This window comes from Schistocerca piceifrons, chromosome 6 (assembly GCF_021461385.2).
Source record: "Schistocerca piceifrons isolate TAMUIC-IGC-003096 chromosome 6, iqSchPice1.1, whole genome shotgun sequence".
NCBI classification, from domain to species: Eukaryota; Metazoa; Arthropoda; class Insecta; order Orthoptera; family Acrididae; genus Schistocerca; species Schistocerca piceifrons.
The window spans coordinates 292,490,078-292,510,120 of NC_060143.1; the positions used below are offsets into that span (position 1 = coordinate 292,490,078).

Consider the following 20,043-nt stretch of genomic DNA (forward strand, 5'->3'; position numbering starts at 1 on the left):
GGCTCCCTCTTCTGGCTGAAGGGTTGAAGGGGAAGGAAGAGGGGTGAAGGAAAAGGACTGGAGAGGCTTAGTAAAAGGGATAGATTTTGGAAAAGTCACCCAGTACTGGTGTTCGGGGGAGAGTTACTGGAGGGGATGAGAAGGAAAGACTGACTGTTGGGGACTGCAACAGATGAGGTTTGAAAACCTGAGAGCTGTGGAAGATGGGTTATACGCAAGACAGAGATTGCTCCAAAAATATCATGCACGAGTTAATAAGAGGGAAAAGCTAAGTTCATTGTACGTAACAGAGGGGGAGAGGGAGGGTGAAAAATAGACAGGTCAGAAAATAAAAGATGTAGAAAACTGAAACAGAGTGAAGGAAGGAGTAGTCATTGGGAATAAATGCTGAGATAGAAGAAATTAACGTAATTTAAGACCAGATGGATGGCGAAAACCTAGGACATGTTGTAGCGCTAGTTTCCATCTGTGGAGTTCTGAGAAACTGATGTCTGGGGGAAAAACCTATATTGCGCGTGTGGTGAAACAGACACAGCATCATAACTGTAATGTTGCAGAGCATGCTCTACAACAAGATAGTGTGTGTGTGTGTTGTCATTATATACAATCTGCCTATGACCATTCATCTTAACTGAGAATGTGGTAGTAGTCATGTTGATGTAAAAGGCCAGTGTTTACGTAACAGGTGGTATATGAGGTGTCATTTCACAGATGGCTCTCTGTTTGATAGTATATGTTTTGTCAGTTACAGAACTGATATAGGTGGTTGTAGAAGAGTGCATAGAGCAAGTCTTGCAGTGGGGACAGTCACAGGGGTAAGGGCCATAGGGTAGGGAGATGGGTGCAGAACTGCGGAGATTGAGACAGCAGCGGAATGCTGTTCTAGGTGTTGTGGGCAAAATCTCTGACAGAATGCATCTCATTTCAGGGCATGATTTTAGGAAGTCATTGCCTTGTCGAAGTAGCTGATTAATACATTCAAGACCTGTATAGTACTATATAATAATGAGTGGTATGTTCCAAAGTTGTTTTTTTGGAGGTTTCAGCAATACCAGAATTGGATGTAATGGCCCTGGAAATCTGCCTTTAAACTAAGCTGGTAGGGTAATAATTATGTCCAGTCAAGGCTGAAACGAGAATGGTGATGTATTGCTGTAAAGTGTCTGCATCTGAACAAATATGTTTGCCTCGAATACCAAGGCTGTGTGGGGGTAGGGTGGAGGGCACGTTTGACATGGAAAGGATGGCCAATATCAGTATGTGAGTACTGTTTTTAGTAGGTTTAATGTGGACAGAAGTGTGTAGCTGGCCTTTGGTGAGCACGAAATCAACATCAAGGAAAGTGGCATGGGATTCAGAATAGGACCATGTGAAGTTTGATTGAGAGATGATATTTAAAGATTTCAGGAATTTTAACAGGTCAGCATCACCTTGTCCAAATGCCAAAGATATTCTTAATGTATCTAAACCAAACTAAGGGCTGAAGGCTTATGGATCACAGGAAAGCCCCCTCCAAGTGACCCATGAAAAGTTTGGCATAGTAAGAAGCCATCCTGGTTTCCATGGCTATATCCCTCATCTGTCTATACGTCTGTCCCTCAAAGACGAAGGAGTAGTTGGCGACTATAAAGTTGACTAAGGTCAGAAAGAAGGATGTCATAGGTTTGGAATCAGGTGGGCATTGACTGAGGAAATGTTAAGCAGCAGACAGACCATGTATATGGGGGGTGTTGCAAAGAGGGAGGTGGCATCTATGGTGAAAAGCAAGGTGTGTGGTGGGAGTGGGATGGGATGGGCATGGATTTCAGATGATGGAGGAAATGGTTGGTGCCTTTAACATAGGAGGGAAGTCTTTGTACTAAGGGTTTCAGGTGCTGATCAACTAAGGCAGATATATGTTCAGTGTGTGCTTCGTAGCCAGCAACTATAGGACAGCCAGGGTGATTGGGTTTGTGGATCTTAGGAGCAGGTAAAAGATGTGGGTGCATGGTTTGGGTGAGGTAAGAAGTTGTATAGATTGAGGTGTTAGTTCTTGTGAGGGGCCTGAGGTTTTAAGGAGGGACTGCAGGCCAGTTTGAAGCATACGGATGGGATCTTGATGGCAGAAGCTGTATGTTGGGAATGTCAGGCAGCTGCCAGTTTTTAGGAAATGCAGAGCCTGGAGTTCTGCAGAGGACAGGTTAGGCTCATAGGACAGGTTAGGCTCATGTTATCTGAGGAAGGATAGTGAAGAAATGCTGATGTGAGGAATATTTGGAAGTCTTATAGGGGATGATTTTGAGGTGGTGGTGGTGGATCAAGTTGGGATTGTGATTGGAACTGTTCAAGGCAGGATTTAATGTCATGTTTGCTGTTGGAAAGGTTTTGGGATTGGGTTGCAAAGTGATATTTCCAGTTGAGAATAGGTGTGAAGGAAAGTAGGTCTTTCGCCAAAGCAGCACAAATGCAGGTTTAAGGCTGAAAGTGAGACTCTTGGATAATACAGATAGTTTAGGAAGGCAGAGTGCTTTAGAAGAGAGGTTGAGAACAATACACTGTTGTGACTTGTTGTGATTATGAGTTGTTGTTTGTCTGGGAGGCGGTGGTGAAGACTGTGGGATGTTAAGGAGGTTGAACAAGCTCAGTTTGTCGGAGAGGAGTGGTAGTTGATGGTGTGGCTGTTTGAGCTGCAGAGGGACAGGAAGGGACACACCACTGTTGAGATACTTTAGGAAAAGGTGGGATAGCTTTTTGAGGTGAAGTCTTGCATGTTGTTGCAGTCTGAAGTTCACTTGGCAGGTGATATCATCCAAGGAAACATGATGGGCAGATAACTGCAGGCTTTAGTAAGAAGACAGAAGTCTGGTGAAATGGAAGATGGCAGATGTGGCTTATAGGTCACAGGTTAGCTTGGTAAGTGTGAGATATTGCTGTATTTGAACCTGTAAAAGAGCCTGGTGTATAGTAGAATTACAAGCAGAAACAGGGACTATCAATGTTAGGCCTTAGGGAGTAACTCCAAGGGACAAGCAGGTTTCAAGAAACAGAATGTGGGACCTTATTTTTGATAGTTCAAGAGCATGATTTTGAAAAGAATGGATGTAATATATGATGGGATTTATCATGGCAGGAGAGGGCAGTTTGGAGTGTTAGAAACGGTGGTAATGGCAAAAAGAGAAGCAGAGGATGAAAAAGATAGAAAAACAGAAGAAAATCAAGGAAAAAATTCGGAAAAAATTAGAAAAATTCATATGAAAATTCAGAGAACAGAATATAGTTAACAAGAGGTAATGAGTGGTTGAGAATTTATCACCAGAAAAGTGATATATATGATATGAAAAAATGATTGGAAAAGAAAAACATTGATAGGGTAAGTCATGAAAAGAGACAAAATTTTTAATACAGGGTAAACAGAAAGAGAATGTTATACGAGAAATTGTAAATTACATTACTTGCAAAATAAAGTAATGTAGGATATGGCTGTAAAGACGATTGGAGCAATTTGGCATAAAACAAATGCACAAAAATGTGAAAGTATTATGTATAAACAAGGTAAGTGGAGGGAGGGAAAGAAAACAACTGTCAAATTAGCAAATAAATAGGCGAAAGATTATTGGGAGAAGGTCCTGCAGTATAGCAAAGCATAAACAAATTGTTAAAGGCTAATTTGTAAATAAACCAATGAAAATAATCAATTTTTCAGAATATAATGTAAATGGATAGATAAAAAAATCTACACACAAAGTAGCAGCAGGAGTACACACACATAAAAAAGGCTATATTTATGCAAGGTATCAGAGCCAGTGGCTCCTTCGTCTGACAAAAAGGTTGAAGGGGAAGAGGATTAGGAAAAGAGGCTGATATTGGAAAAGTCATCCAGAACCGGGAGTCAGGGAAGACTTACTGGATGGGATGAGAAGGAAAGACTGATTGTAGAGGACTGTACTTGACGCGATTTGATAACCTGAGAGCTTAAAGGTGGAAGGCAGGATAATATGTAAGACCGAGATTACTGCAAAAACATCATGCATGAGTTAGTAAGAGTAACAAGCTAAGTTGATTGTACGTAACAGAGGTGGGAGGGGGATGGTGAAAAATTGACAGGTCAGAAAATGAAAGATGTATAAATCTAAAATGGAATGAAGGAAGGAGTAGTTATTGTGAATAAATGCTGAGATTAAAGAAATTAAAATAAATTAAGACAGGTGGTTGGCAAGAACCAAGGACATGTTGTAACGCTAGTTCTCACCTGCAGGGGTCTGAGAAACTGGCATCTGGGGGAAGAATCCAGATTGTGCATGTGGTGAGCCAGGAAGTGATGCCACGACTCTCATGTTTTAGAGCTGAAAAGTGTTTAACATAACAGCTGGTATATGCCATGTGTCGTTTCACATGTGGCTCTCCCTTTGATAGTATATATTTCGCTAGTGAGAACGAAATCAACATCAAGGAAAGTGACATGTGATTTGGAATAGGACCATGTGAAATTTAATTGGGAGAAGTTATTTAAAGAGTCAGGAATTTTAACAGGTCAGCCACACCATGAGTGTGTATGACAAAGATGTCATCAATGTATCTAAAACAAATGAGAGGTTGAAGGCTTATGGATCCAAAAAAGTGTTCTCCAAGTGAACCATGAAAAATTTGGCATAGGAAGAAGCCATCTGGTTCCCATTGTTCTACCCCTGATCTGTTTGTGTGTCTGCCCCTCAGAGGTGAAGTAGTTGTTGGTAAGTATAAAGTTCATAAAGGTGTGTTGGAAGGATGTCATAGGTTTGGAATCAGGTCGGTGCTGACTGAGGAAATGTTAAGCAGCAGACAAACCATGTACAAGGGTGATGTTGGTGTAGAGGGAGGTGGCATCAATGGTGACAAGCAAGCTATATGGTGGGAGTGGGATGGGCATGGATTTCAGACAACCTGGGAAATGGCTGGTGTGTTTAATATGGGAGGGAAGTCTTTGTACTAAGGGTTGCAGGTGCTGATCAACTAAGGCATATATACATTCAGTGGGTGCTTTGAAGCCAGCAATTATAGGACAGTCAGGATGATTGGATTTGCAGATCTTAGGAAGAAGGTAAAACTTTTGGGTGCGTGGTTTGGGTGGGATAAGAAGTTGTATGGATCGAGGTGTTAGTCCTTGTGAGGGGCCTGAGGTTTTAATGAGGAACTGCAGGTCAGTTTGAATCACAGGGCAGGGATCTTTGTACTTACCAACATCTACTTCACATTTGAGGGACAGACACATAAACAGATCAGGGGTATGGCCATGGGAACCAGTATGGCTCCTTCCTATGCCAATCTTGTCATTGGTTGCTTGGAGGGGGCTTTTCAGGGATCTATAAGCCTTCAGGCCCTGGTTTTGTTTACGTACATTGATGACATCTTTGCCATACAGACTCGTGGTGAGACTGACCTGTTAAAATTCCTGTAATTTTTAAACACCTTCTCCCAATCAAATTTCGTTTGATCCTATTCCGAATCCCATGCAACTTTCCTTGATGTTGATCTTGTCCTCACCAAAGGCCAGCTACACACTTCTGTCCATGTTAAACCTACTAACAAATGACAAACTTACATATTAACAGTGGCCATCCTTTCCATGTCAAACATTCTCCCCTATATAGCCTTGGAATTCGTGGCAAACATATTTGTTTGGATGCAGACGCTTTACAGCAGTGCACCACCATTCTCACCTCAGCTTTCACTGGACATAATTAACTTACCAGCGTAGTTCAACAGCAGATTTCCCAGGTCATTGCATTCAGTACTGGTACTGCTGATTCCTCCAAAAAACAACTTCGAAGTTCACCAGTTGTCACTCAGTATTATCCTGGTCTCGATGTATTAATCAGCTACTTTGACAAGGCCATGACTTCCTAAAATCATACCCTGAAATGAAATCCACTCTGTCTGAGATTTCGCCCACCACACCTAGAATAACTTCCAATTTTTACTCTCTGTGCTTCCCTCCAGTACTAAATTGGTGATCTGTTGATACCTGAAAATGTGTCCTACCAATCAATCCCTTCGTCTAGTCAAGTTGAGCCACAAATTCCTCTTCTCCCCAGTTCTATTCAGTACCCTCTCATTAGTTATGTGATCTATCCATCTAATATTCAGCATTTTTCTGTAGCACCACATTCTCTTCCTGTCTACACTGTTTGTTGTCCATGTTTCACTTCCATACATGGCTACACTCCATACAAATACTTTCAGAAAAGACTTCCTGATATTTAAATCTATACTTGAAGTTAACAAATTTCTCTTCTTCAGGAACACTTTCCTTGCCGTAGCCAATCTACAGTTTATATCCTCTCTACTTCAACTATCATTAGTTACTTTGCTCCCCAAATAGCAAAACTCATTTACTACATTAAGTGCCTCATTTCTTAATCTAATTTCCTCTGCATCACCTGATTTAATTCTACTACATTCCATTATTCTTGTTTTGCTTTTGTTGATGTTCATCTTATGTACTCCTTCCAAGACACTGTCCATTCCATTCAGCTTCTTTTCAAAGTCCTTTGCTGTCTTTGACAGAATTAAAATGTCATCGGCAAACATGAAAGTTTTTATTACTTCTTCATGAATGTTAATTCGTACTCCAAAGTTTTCATTTGTTTCCTTTACTGCTTTCTCTATATACAGATTGAATAACATCAGGGATAGGCTAAATCCCTGTCTGACTCCCTTCTCAACAACTGCTTCCCTTTCATGCCCCTGGACTCTTATAACTGCCATGTGGTTTCTGTACAAATGGTAAATAGTCTCTTGCTCCCTGTATTTTACACCTGCCACCTTCAGTATTTGAAAAAGAGTAATGCAGTCAACATTCTTAAACGCTTTCTCTAAGTCCACAAATGCTAGAAACATATGTTTACATTTCCTTAACCTATCTTCTAAGATAAGTCGTAGTGTTGGTATTGCCTCATGTGTTCCAACATTTCTACGTATTCCAAACTAATGTTCCCAAAGGTCGTCTTCTATCAGTGTTTCCATTCGTCTGTAAAGAATTCATGTTAGTATTTTACCGTGACTTATTAAACTGAAAATTTGGTAATTTTTCACACCTGTCAGCTCCTGCTTTCTTTGGAATTGGAATTATTGTATTCTTCTTGATGTCTGCATGTATTTTACCTGTCTCATACATCTTGCTCACCAGCTGGAAGAGTTTTGTCATGGCTGGCTTTCCCAAGGCTATCAGTAGTTCTAACAGAATGTTGTCTACTCCCAGGGCCTTGTTTCAACTTAGATCTTTCAGTGCTCTGTCAAATTTTTCGCACAGTATCATATCTCCCATTTCATCTTCATCTACATCCTTCTCCATTTCCATAATATTGCCCTCAACTACGTCTCCGTTGTACAGACCCTCTATACATTCCTTCCAACTTCCTGCTTTCCTTTCTTTGCTTTGGACTGGTTTTCCATCTTAGCTCTTGATATTCATACAGGTGGTTCTCTTTTCTCCAAAGGTCTCTACAATTTTCCTGTAGGCAGTATCTATCATACCCCAAGTGACATATGCTTCTACATCCTTACATTTGCCCTCTAGCCATCCCTGCTTAGCCATTTTGCACTCCCTGTTGATCTCATTTTTGAGACATTTGTATTTCTTCTCGCCTGTTTCATTTACTGCATTTTTATATTTTCTCCTTTCATCAATTAAATTCAATCTCTCTTCTGTTACCCAAGGATTTCTACTAGCCCTCGTCTAACCTATGGTTCTTTCAGTTTATCCAGGTCCCATCTCCATAAATTCCTACCTTTTTGCTGTTTCTTCAGTTTTAATCTACAGTTCATAACCAGTAAATTATGGTCAGAGTCCACATTTGCCCCTGGAAATGTCCTAAAAGTTAAAACCTGGTTTCTAAGTCTCTGTCTTGCCATTATATAATCTATCTGAAACCTTCCAATGTCTCCAGGCCTCTTCCACGTATACTACCTTCTTTCACCATTCTGAGTGTTGACTATGATTAAGTTATGCTCTGTGCAAAGTTCTACCAGGTGGCTTCCTATTTCATTCCTTACCGCAGTCCGTATTCACCTACTACTTTTCATTCTCTTCCTTTTCCTAGATTCAAATTCCAGTCCTCCGTAACTTTTAACTTTTCATCACCCTTAACAATCTGAATAATTTCTTTTATCGCATCATATATTTCTTCAATCTTTTTCTCATCTGCGGAGCTAGTTGGCATATAAACTTGTACTACTGTGGTAAGCATGGGCTTCATGTCTATTTTGGCTACAATAATGTGTTCACTATGCTGTTCGTTGTCCGCATTCCTATTTTTTTATTCATTAAAAAACCTACTCTTGCATTACCATTATTTGATTTTGTGTTTATAACCCTGTATTTTCATGAACAGAAGTCTTCTTCCTCCTGCCACCGAACTTCACTAATTTCACTATATGTAGCTTTAACCTATCCATTTCCCTTTTTAAATTTTCTAACCTACTTGCCTGATTAAGGAATCTGACATTCCACGCTCCGATCCGTAGAATGCCAGTTTCGTTTCTCCTGATAACAACATCCTCCTGAGTAGTCCCCGCCTGTATATCCACATAGGGGACTGTGTTACCTCCAGAATATTTTACCCAAGAGGACACCATCATCACTTAACCATACAGTAAAGCTGCATACGTTCGGGAAGAATTAAGGCTGTAATTTCCCCTTGCTTTCAGCCGCTCGCAGTATCAGCACAGCAAGGTCATTTTGTTTGATTTTACAAGGCCAAATCAGTCAATCATCCAGACTGTTGCCCCTGCTACTACTGAAAAGGCTGCTGCCCCTCTTCAGGAACCACACGTTTGTCTGGTCTCTGAACAGATACCCCTCCACTGTGGTTCTACCTTCGGTACGGCTACCTGTATCACTGGGACACCCAAGCCTCCCCACCAAAGGCAAGGTCAATGGTTCATGGGGAGGAATTACTTTATACTGTCAAAAATTGATTATTTAGGTAATGTTTAAAGTATTTTTCATTCCAATTTCAGATCCGATTTTGGTTTTTCTGTATTACATAATAAGTTTTTGTACAGACCACCTCTGAAGTTCTAGCTGAACTTACATTTGTTTTATAACGGGAGATATTTTAAATTGCATTAAAAAATAGATTATTTATTTTGTACTTTGTAAAGAATCACTATAAACTGGATTAGAGTGGACAATGGTGTATATTAACTTAAAATTGCTAATAATTATTTCGGAATCACAACATGTAGTTGACAGTTAATTTTTCCATTGCTGCATCAAGTGGTTTCTGACAGGGGGCAATATTTCTCTTCCTTGACTGTCTCCCTTCATCATTGCTGTCTCTCGTTAGTATAAAACAGTATTCAGCCATTATGTTTGTGTTCCATCTTGTCTCTAGTGTCTCTTTTCCATCTACTTGATCTCCTGATGGAATGATTCCCTTTGTTCTTCACTAACTTTACACCAAAGTTCGCAGGGGGGAAAAAAAGAAATAAATAAAAAAATATGTGAATGTAGAAAATGAAGCTTCACACTCATGTTACATTCCTGATTCGTGAAACTCTGCAAGTTTTTTTAAACATGATTTTATAATTTGGATGTTTGTTGTTACCTAATTGCTGGGCACCACTTCTTTAAAAGATTCGCAAGCCCGTTAAACCACTGGATGCATTGTTATTTCAAACAAATTGTCTTTCATTAAATTTCTGACCTGCAGCCCCACAAAAATCCCGTCTTTAAGTCTCTCCTAAGATGCTTTTGGAAATCTTTTTACCAAGAACAGGAAGGCATCACCATATTTTGGAAGTGATTTTTAATGATCTGTTTCATTAATCCAAGCATGCTGTGAAAAGAAGGTAATAATGTCTTGGGTAATTTCGTATATTCTGTTAACCAGGTTGGAAAATTTTTCTTCCAGGACAGTTCATTACCTTCCATTTCTGGTCTTTGGCTTGTGTATTCCACTCACCTTGTGCAGTGCCGAGCTTATATCTTGGTCACGCCATCTTGTGCCGAAGTATGCATAGCAAACATTTTTCACAAAACTATAAATTTGTTTAGCAATTATGTAGCCACCACAAACCTAACACAATATGTCTGTGTTATTCAGACACTTGGGGAATTAATTTCTAAGAAGCAGTAAAACTACATTCAACGGCACTAATATAACCTCACAACACTATACCGTGTCAACATGGAGCTAAAGTTTTCTGCCTAACAGCCAGATGGATGTGACAAGTTTGGCCAACTATTCCATATCACTAAAATAAAATTTCCCTTGCTTGCAATAAAATTTCTCCCAGTGGAACTTATGTTTAAATGAAAAATGAGTATAATTGATTTGTTAAAAAAAACTGTGCATGCTAGGGAAAAAACCTAATAGTAGATCTAAAACCACTACAAAACTTTTTTTTGAGATCAGCAGAAATTATGCAAACATAAAAAATAATGTTGCATAGGGTTACCAAATCACATTTTGCCATCATAGTTGAGGTACTTCCGTTTGAGATGCCTTTTTTTTAACGGAGCAAATACATGGAAGTTGCAAGGCGACATGTCTGAACTGTAGGGTGGACGTCCAAGTTGCTCCCAGTTGAACTTTGCCATTATACCAAGTGTGACCTCGGAGACATGTGGACATGCATTGTTGTGGAGCAGAATCACACCCTGCATGAGCAGACCAGGCCATTGGATCTCTGGATCAGTGTTGGTGGTGAACCTCACCTTCCCTGCTGAGGGCACAGTTTTGAATTATTTAGGGGGAGCTGACAACTATATTCGCGTCCCTAGATGTCTCACTGTATTAACTCAGAGGTGGAATATGAAAATTTCAATCAGTTTGGTTGTTGTGATGTTTCATACCTTTTCATGAACATTCCTTGTATTCCAGAAAAGTTCAAGATTTCCAAATGGTGATTGGTTAATTTTTGCAATAACTGGGTTGAACTTAATAATTTTTATAACTGCAACTTCACAGTTCTTTTTGACATTTGTTCCAGTAGTTTTATCATAGTTACAATGGTAGAGGCAAAAATATTCAGTTAAAATAATCTTCACAAAAGCTTTCATTGTAGCATAATGTTTATTTCCATTTTCTGCTGTTAGTTTTCTGTGCTTCATCACAGTTTGTTGCTGAAATGCAGAAAATAGATGGCACTCCTTTTTCAGTCTATATAAATTTGTAAACTTTAGATGTATTGGAACTCGTGTGCTTAATACTGAAACATCAAGTAGTAAAATACACATGCAGAAATGACTCTCACTTTTGTCACTTTCGTATTCTATATTGTACCTAACATTTCATAAACCATTGAGAGCTGAGCAGCTAAAACAGTAATTTTAAATGAAATAATTCTCGATAAAAGCTCTACGAACAGATTCAGATTAGTGAATCAAATTGAATGTTCCAGGTGCAGAAACCACTACACGCGTCACTTTCATACAGCTCCTCCTGCGTTAGTGCTTCAGAGTTCTTCGATGCCGAAGAGTATCAAATACAAGACGGTGGAGGGGGTCGTGAAAGTGATACTTCTTCAGAAGCTGGCAGCATAACGAGTGAGGAAGGCAGTGTCAGTAGTGAGAACAGTGAGGTCGGCACTGAATACACTCCTGCACAGAGTGGTAAGAATAACCAGTTTCTGTTTGATCGTATAACTCGGTCGAAATAAAAAGTAACTTAAATTTGTTGTAGTCTTTTATGTCGGTCCATTGAGTGCTTAAGTAATAATAATGTGAGGAGTCTAATGGAAATCACGTTCTCATTTTATAATTTTATATAATTAATTTTTTTTTTCGAAAGGATCAGATTCTACTTTAGAGCTAAAACAGAGCGAGAATAAAAATGTTCGGGCAATTTAATTTATGTGCAGTCCTCATATAAAATTTGAAAAAATTGGCTCTATAGAGGTTTCAGAATTGGAAGGAAGAGTGATTAATTTTGTCTCTTAACAATCGAAGACATGATCTAAGCAGGTGGTACAACTAGAAAGGTGGGGAAAAGTGTCAAATGAAACATATTCACTTAGTCTTCATGTCAGGAGATGCAGGATAACACAAGTGGAGGTGGTTTTTCTTCTTCAGTTTTCTGAGCAACATATTTTTCCTTGTGATCTTTTTGTTTTTAGACGAGTCTCTTTTCTCATCATTATTCACAAAAATGTAATCTGTTGTTGCAAGAATTCAGAAGCTATGTTACTGTGTTACTCTTGTGCCAGCATTTGTATATTTTTTACTGTGGTTCACAATACTTTTCACATTAGCATCTGATAAAATGTGTTTAAATAATCAGAGGTGCTAATACGAGGATGTTTTTTAGTGTAAACCACAATTAAAATAAACTAAATAAAATATTTATATTCTCATTTGGAGAAAAAGAGTAGGTATTTTTTCTCGATTGTCTCATGTAGTGTCATATTACAGAAAAAATCCACAAATAGGCACATGTTCCTCGATCTCATTGGACTTATATTTGTTGCAGCGGCTCCTGGGGGAGGCAGTACAAGTATAAAATGTATGACTGGCAGGAGAACCAAACTGCCCGCCGTCCGTCCAGACACAGAAGGACTTTCATTGTGGAACCTTTTGTGCAAGAATATTGGCAAAGATCTTTCACAAGTTTCAATGCCAGTGGCTTTAAATGAACCTCTCTCCATGTTACAGGTTGGTGTTTTGTGTGTTTTGCACATCTGTTTATATTTCTGTCAGTATATGATGTCCAGACTAAATGTTTGACAGTTAAGTAACAAAGAGGACACACTCAGTGGAGGGGAGGGGGAAAGAGTGAAGCAAATGACAACATGCAAGCACAGTAGTATAAAGGCAAACTGGATAATAAAAATTTTAGTAGTGGTATATTATTCCCTAGCAGTCAGCTTTTCCCGTTGCCAATACTGACTGAAGAAAAATACGGAGAGAGAATAAAACCCGCCACGTAGGATAGTTGTAGAGCAATCTAATGGTCCTTCAAAAAAAAATTTTTTTTATACTATACAGTGAAAATCTTATTATGTGGGTGGTACATCTGATGAGGAGGTGAAAACATTAAGAGGCACAGAGCACATAACAAGTGATTGTACATCATAATAATGCATCATGATAACATGAAACAGATACACCTGTTTTTGATTATTGAATTTAAGAAAAGAATAAAAAGTAGTGCAAATACCCCAATTTGTTCCAAAATGAAATTACTACCTAATCTTTAGGGTGTGGGATGGATTATATGAGGTAAAGCCTAAACAATACCATACACACTCTTCATGAGACACTCCGTACAGTGGCTGATAGGAGTAGCAGAATCATTAGAACTTGCCAGATGCTATCCATAGCATAGCATGTAGTGCTGTTTGCCCTGGCATTATTGTCAGCATTCTGTGTTTCCTTTGCTGCACTGAGTTTTGTTTCATATTTTGTGATTGAATACTGTTTTTGAAGTTATTAAAAGTGACTAATGATGCAAATTTTGGTACTTTTAACTACTTATTTCACACATGCTTTTGGTACAAAAGGAGAAAAAGTGGTATTTGCTTAGAAAGGGAGACTAGATTGGCAACAACCAGAAAGTTGTCAGTGCCTCATTGTACCCTGTCAGCTACCCCTGTCATTCACTACCCACGTGTAAAAATTACAACATATGTTAAAAATGGTTGTTCTGCACCACTGTGCACTTTCATGCCTGTGAAATCGAATTCAAACTCACTTAGTGCAGGACTATAACATGGGTTTTTTTCAATACTTTTGTGTGTTTTTCTTCAATTAGCCTACCATTTTAAGGTATTTTTGTACACTTTTCCATTTAAATATCCACACAAGGGGGGGAAAAACCATAAGGAGACAACTCCAGCAAATGAGGCAGCCACTAACCTTTGCTTATGATTCATTCTTCTTTAAAGACTCCTTGAATAAGACATCTATTGGTAGTATGTGTGGAATATACATCCATCTTGCTGGAAAAAGCAGTACTACTTAACTGAGCCCATAATTTCTTGAAAATTTTAGGATAAATGTCTGTATTGAAAGTACCTTCAAAGAATAACAAGCCAATAATTTGGCTACCAGGCAAGAGGGCAGCCACCATGTATGTTGTTAATGTATAGACTGAATAGGTTTGCTCCAGAGAAAATAGTGTTAATCCATGTGATGTGCAGAGAGTGTTCCTCTGGCCAGTTAGGGCACGCTCCCTGCCTGCTGTGAGCGTGTAACATCAGCAGTTGTGTAAGTGAGTAAATAGTCTTGCTCTCTGAGTCAATGGATACAGCGTCACTCCCCTGCCTCACCACTGAGACAGCACATAGGCTCAAAAATAACCAAACTTACGTCAATTCCGCAAGAAGGTAGGGCCACACCTCTGCCAGAGTGGCCATCTTAATATTGTAGACAGGCAGCTATGTGGGAAGAGAAGTGGGTGGGTCTGCGTGATTGCACTGTGTCACATCGAGGTCGCCGTTGTGGTCAGGGAGGTACGACGGGGGTTCACTGTAGTGTGGCAGCAGTGACTATGGTCATCCACTTGAGGTTTCTACTGCAACAACAGTGGGGCTGAGGGATGGAGGGGGTGGGGGGGGGGAGGAGGAGGAGGAGGACGGTGGAGATAGCCGCCACACTCCCAGGTTGCAGTGCTTGGTCGGTCAGCCCTTCAGCTATTCAGGTGACACTGCCAGTAATATCTGTTGTCCTCCGAAGTTATAAAGGTGACAGTTCTGCCCACCTTTGATGGTAGCGGGGGCCCACACCATATGCTGTCTGAAGGTCCACCCCATACTGAGTTTCCCTTATGGAAGCTACATCAGTGTGGCGTACACTGCTAGTGCTGTTGCTGGAAGAGAAGGTGGAAAATGGTTACAAGTTGCCTGCCATGCAGAAGTTCTACTGGTCTTTTGCCTGTGACAGACGTGGTCCTGTATATACATAAAAAATTAGAGTGCCTTTGTTAGAAGAAGACTGAATTGCTACATTCATCTTTTCCTTAAAAGTGCAAATCATCCAGTCCACCTCACCATCTGAATGAGGGTGAAAAGGAAGTCAAGATCTGCTGTATGCCATATTTAGTGTAAAACTCTGCATGTGGGGCAAATATGAACTGGGAATCACCATCAGTCATATGGTCCATGGGAAGCCTTCTATCATGAACACCTGCCAAGTGCTTTAATTGTCACTTTTCATATGTTTTGCTGACATGTGGAAAGTTTGAGGAAGGGTCCACAATGATTAGCCACACTGAGTTGAGAAAAGCAGCTGCAAAGTCTACTTGAACTCTGTCCCAAGGAGCAGCAGGATGGTGCCAGGATGAAAAAACTTTTTGAGATGCCTGATTGGGGACAAAGTTGGGACATGAGCGGCCAAGAAACTCACTATCTTTGTCAGTGGCCAGCTAGTAAGCATGGTGGTGGGCCAAGATCTTGATCTGTGTGGGACACCAGTGACCCACATAAAGCATAACAAGGACCAGAGTGCGAAGTGAGGGCGGGATCACTACCCACAGGGGTCCATAGTAAGTAGGAGGACCCCATGCTGAGCTGACAACTTATGTTTCAAAGAAAAGTAGCAATATGATGCTGGGTTTGATTTTGTATTGAGATAATCCTACCAGTCACCAGTCTGACTTCACCCGCTTAAAAATTTATCTCATCGTGAGGTTCTTCTATGATTCAGTTGCAGTAGTCGATGCCATGAATTGAAAATTGTTTAAAATTAAAAGGGCCTCTTAGTTGATATGGAAGCACCCAACCTTCTTTTGGACAAATTCTGTTTCACAGCTAGCTGGGAGTCGGGAAAGAGCCTCTGCATTCATATGCCGCATTGTTGGTTTGTACATGATGGAATACTGATAAGCAGATAATGCTGACAAGGTGTCTACCTGGAAATTGAATTTTTATAATTTTTAATATTTATATATGTGAAGTTCAGAACTCAAATATCATTTTGCCAAAGCAGTTCAATGTAACTATCAAAAATACCTGAGAAAATTTACTTTGAACTTTCCGAGGATCTTTAATTCACTACTGTTAAGGCAACCGGAAAAACTGCCTTTTCTTGAAATTGCACTTTAGGCTGCCTTTCTGTACGACGGAAAAAAGTGAGTGGAAGTTTTTGAGATGTTTATGAGACCCTTGATAATGTTACTGTTTTTTTTAAAAACGCTGAAATGATTACAATGAAATTTCTGGGATCAGTTGTTCCAAGTATCTTTGGAAAATGCAGGGGCACTAGAGATGCCAAAAGGAAGGCACTGATATTGGGAGAGGTTGAATGGTGTGTTAAAGCAAGCACTCTTTTAGAGTCCAGATGCAAGTAGTTGTAAGTATACCTCCTGCAGATTGGTATTAGAGTAAAGTTAATCACCATTTAATTTTGAAGAAAAGGTCAGAGTATGAAATCAGATAGGTGTCAGCCACCACCTGTGAGTTAAATTCACACTGTCTGAGGCAATCATTTGGTTTGTGTACTACCACAAAAGGGGGAGCCCACAAACTAGTTGAGCTAGATGTGATCACTTGTTTTTGTTAGAAGTGGTAAAGCTGTTTTTTTAATGTCCTCATGCAGAGTGTGTGGTGAAGGACATGCCAGTGCATAAGGGACACTGCGTCAGGGGTTGGAGTTGTATCTTTGCCTCTATTCGAGAGGCACAGCCTAGCCCTGTAGAAAACAGCTCTGAAATACATTTGCTGAGTTTGTTGATGGCTTGGAAGAGAACCATGATGTCTCATTGACGGCTAAGCTAGACTGATTAAATACAGTTGGACAGGAAATATCATTTGGTACAAGGGAACTAATAACACTAAAGATCATTCACCGTGGCACACATTTGTATATAACCTCCATTTGAAGAGTTATTATTTATCATCAAAGCTGCAGCCCTATATCAGCTTCAAACACTATCAGGTTGTCAAAAATTTTCATTTTAGATGATAACTTCAGTGGTGTAGCTGTCTCAGGGTTTATGATGATTTTGAGTTTATTTACTGAATCCTGCTTCTGGTCACTTGCAGTCATTCCACATAGGGAGAAATTGCAGATACTATGTTGCCATGATTCCGACGTGGAAACCACTGTTCATCACACCTGGGGCATCGGTGGTAAGGGTAGATTCAGAAACAGTCTGGACAGGATGGCAATTGCCATGTGCTGAAGCTTAATGTAAAAACAATGCCAGAATAAAATGAATATGACTGATTTTGAGCCATCTTCCCAAGAGATTGATTGTGCATTCTACTGCAAGTCTTGCTGGGGATAGGATTATTTCCTGTTAACAACACATACTGTGAGCTCCAGTTTTGCTGAGTGAGCTGGTTATTTGTCAACCACTACTGAAGCCAATTAGGAAACTGTAGAACAGTTTTGGCATTGTTGTTGGGTTTCTTGTACAAATTCAAAACTTTGTACAATGTTGCGGACTCATTCTGAAGAAAGGTCTGAATTTTTTAAAGCCTGTGTGTGAACATACATAGATTTTGAAAAACACATTTCCTTATCAGTAAGAATGTGTGGAATTTTTTACAAGTCGAATTTGTACATTCGAAGGTACAGTGCCAACTTAAGCCTTTAGTTCCATGATCCATTTCTGGTATGATTTGGAAGGAAAAAATATTGTATGGGTCTTAAGTTTATGGTAATCTGACAGCAGTTCACATGCTCTTAAAAAATGAGTCTTCCAGGTCGTCTAATGGGTGGAGCTTATGAAGCAAATAAAATATTTTAATAGGATCAGGACAAAAAGGGAGGGCTTTGAAGTTCTGGACACGTAGTCTTTAAAGCTCCAAAGTTGTGCGATAACCATTGGAAGTGCTCATCCCAGTTGCCCTTGCCATCTCGGAAAGAGGGGAATGGAGGCACAGCCAGTGCCAAGGCTGGTGCTTGATGTGACATTTGCTGTTGCCATATCAAAGTAATCAGTTGCTGTTGTGTGGTGAACCATTGTTTGTGTCGTTCATTCTGGAATTTCACCTGTTGATGTCATCCCTCCTAGATTTGAGGGATTCAAAGCACTTGGCATCAGTCGTGCGATTCGTCACCTCGGATACGTAGAACCTGGCACGACTGTTGGAGCAGTGCTTCCGTTCCCTTTATTTGAACAAAAACACTAGTTACAATAATTTTTAGGTACAATTTGAGAGTTCGGCACACGACATGAGCTTCTGGGTAGCAATGGTTAAACAAAGAAGACAGACGGAAATATTGCAAGTCTGTAAATGAACCCAAAGGCCTTCATACTGCTATGAGAAATCCAACCAGAGTGAAACACCACACATAGCCCAAGCTGGAAGTGTAGTTAGTCAACAAAAAGGCAACCAGTGCTTCTTATTTAAGCTGAATATAACACTGGCTTGTTGTCATTCTGCATGCAGCCAGGTTTGATCATGTCACTGCTGAGCTCCTTTCTTACCTTCATAGCTTAAGTAGCTCTGTATTACTTATTTGCCATTGCAACTACAATTTCATTATTTTGATTAGCTGTGTGCATCTCTTGAACTGTGAAAATCTTTAATAAATCTTGGTATGCTTGTAGAACTTTCTCTCTGTAGTCAGGTATGCACCATTTGCCATCTTAACTGGTGATATTTGTCGATTGCCTAGCATAATTTTCTTTTTTTTCTTCATGTTGCTTGTTTTCGGTTGTTTCTCTTACCAAGTTCCCATGGTTTTATTTCACATTCTGTTAAAGACATTTCGGAATAGTTTTAATTCAGCATATTCGACACATTTCTACCGCCGTTTGCTTGAAGAGTTTCTTATGTTCTGTTTATAGCTGTGTTATTCAATTTTAGATTTTCTTTTGCTCTCATCACGCCTGCAACATTGTTTGTTGTTTGCATAAAAATACTTTATTATATAAGGTTGGTATTGTTTTCACAATAAATGTTGAAGTCTCTGTAGTCTCAAATAATTTATCATAATATATATATATTTGATTTCTTGCCCGATGACTTTGGCAGCATCGTCTTTTAGCTTTGTGTCTATTTTCACTCTAGCTATTGCTAATCTATGATCACTTGAAATCCTACATACTCACTGCTTTGGTTTGAAAAAGATTTAATTTAATTACATTTTGTTACCTTCTGTACAATGATGGCCACCAACACAATTTCTGTTGGAGTTTTTTATGGTCCACAACAAAATGTTGTGAGTATGCGAGTGAGAACCTTGTCTTCTGCATGAAATTGATCACAATAATACCTCAACTGCATTTATTGATAGTTTACTCCGCATACTCAAAATTTGTCTCCATTCACCACCGCCGCCACCACCACCACCACCACCACCACCACCACTGATACCATGAAGAATTAAACAATTCCCAGTCCATTCTTGTTCTAGACACCTCTCCCTTTGTCATCAAGCACTCCCCACACATGTTATGGCTTCTAGTTTATCAACGTCCATTGAGTTCTAGTTACCATCAACAAAACAGTAGAAAACATAGAGTTCTTATATTGAGGTTTCAATGTTACATATATGCCCTGTCATTATATCACTTCAGAAGTACAAAAATTGCAGGTTCTGTATGATACAATCAAGGGAATCTTTCAGAATACCACCCAGGAGATGATTCTAAAATTGCACAAAGTAATGACAGTGCCAATAGTATTTTAGGGAGTGGGTACTACACTGTCAAAACAACAGACCGTAAGAGTGGAAAGTGTAGAAATAATATTTCTGACTCATGTGTTAGGCTGTACCTTACTGGATAGGGTGACAAGTGAAAACGTCAGTGGGAACTAGAGAGACATAATTGCCTTCATAAACTGTAATCAGATCTTACAAGAATTTTGTAATGTAATGTGGTTGGCTATTTTGTACATTGATGGTCATCTCAATGTGATTGTAATGTTTAGTTTTTAGATTGAAAAGCATTTGATAAATTGAATTGGTTAGCACAGTGATTGACTGTATTAACAATTCTGCAGTATGCTGTCAGTTTTTCATATTTTTTCTGTATACATCTTTAACATTGTTTCCCTCCATCTGTCATAATTGTATCCTCATGTCAATTATTCTGATTTAGAAAACTAACCTTTTTGCATTTGTTTGTTAAATGGAGAGAATTATTTGAAAAACACATGCGCGTGCGCGACATCACACACACACACACA

General features: G+C 39.4%; 1 protein-coding gene across 1 annotated transcript in view; it reads left to right on the top strand.

The window, feature by feature from the left end:
• Nucleotides 1–20,043, top strand: part of LOC124802740 (oxysterol-binding protein-related protein 6-like) — a 265,800-nt gene that overhangs the window by 171,002 nt on the left and 74,755 nt on the right. Inside the window, exons 11-12 of the mRNA XM_047263723.1 lie at nt 11,365–11,575; nt 12,432–12,613. Coding sequence (XP_047119679.1) covers nt 11,365–11,575; nt 12,432–12,613 — 393 coding nt within the window. The remainder of the gene's footprint in view (nt 1–11,364; nt 11,576–12,431; nt 12,614–20,043) is intronic.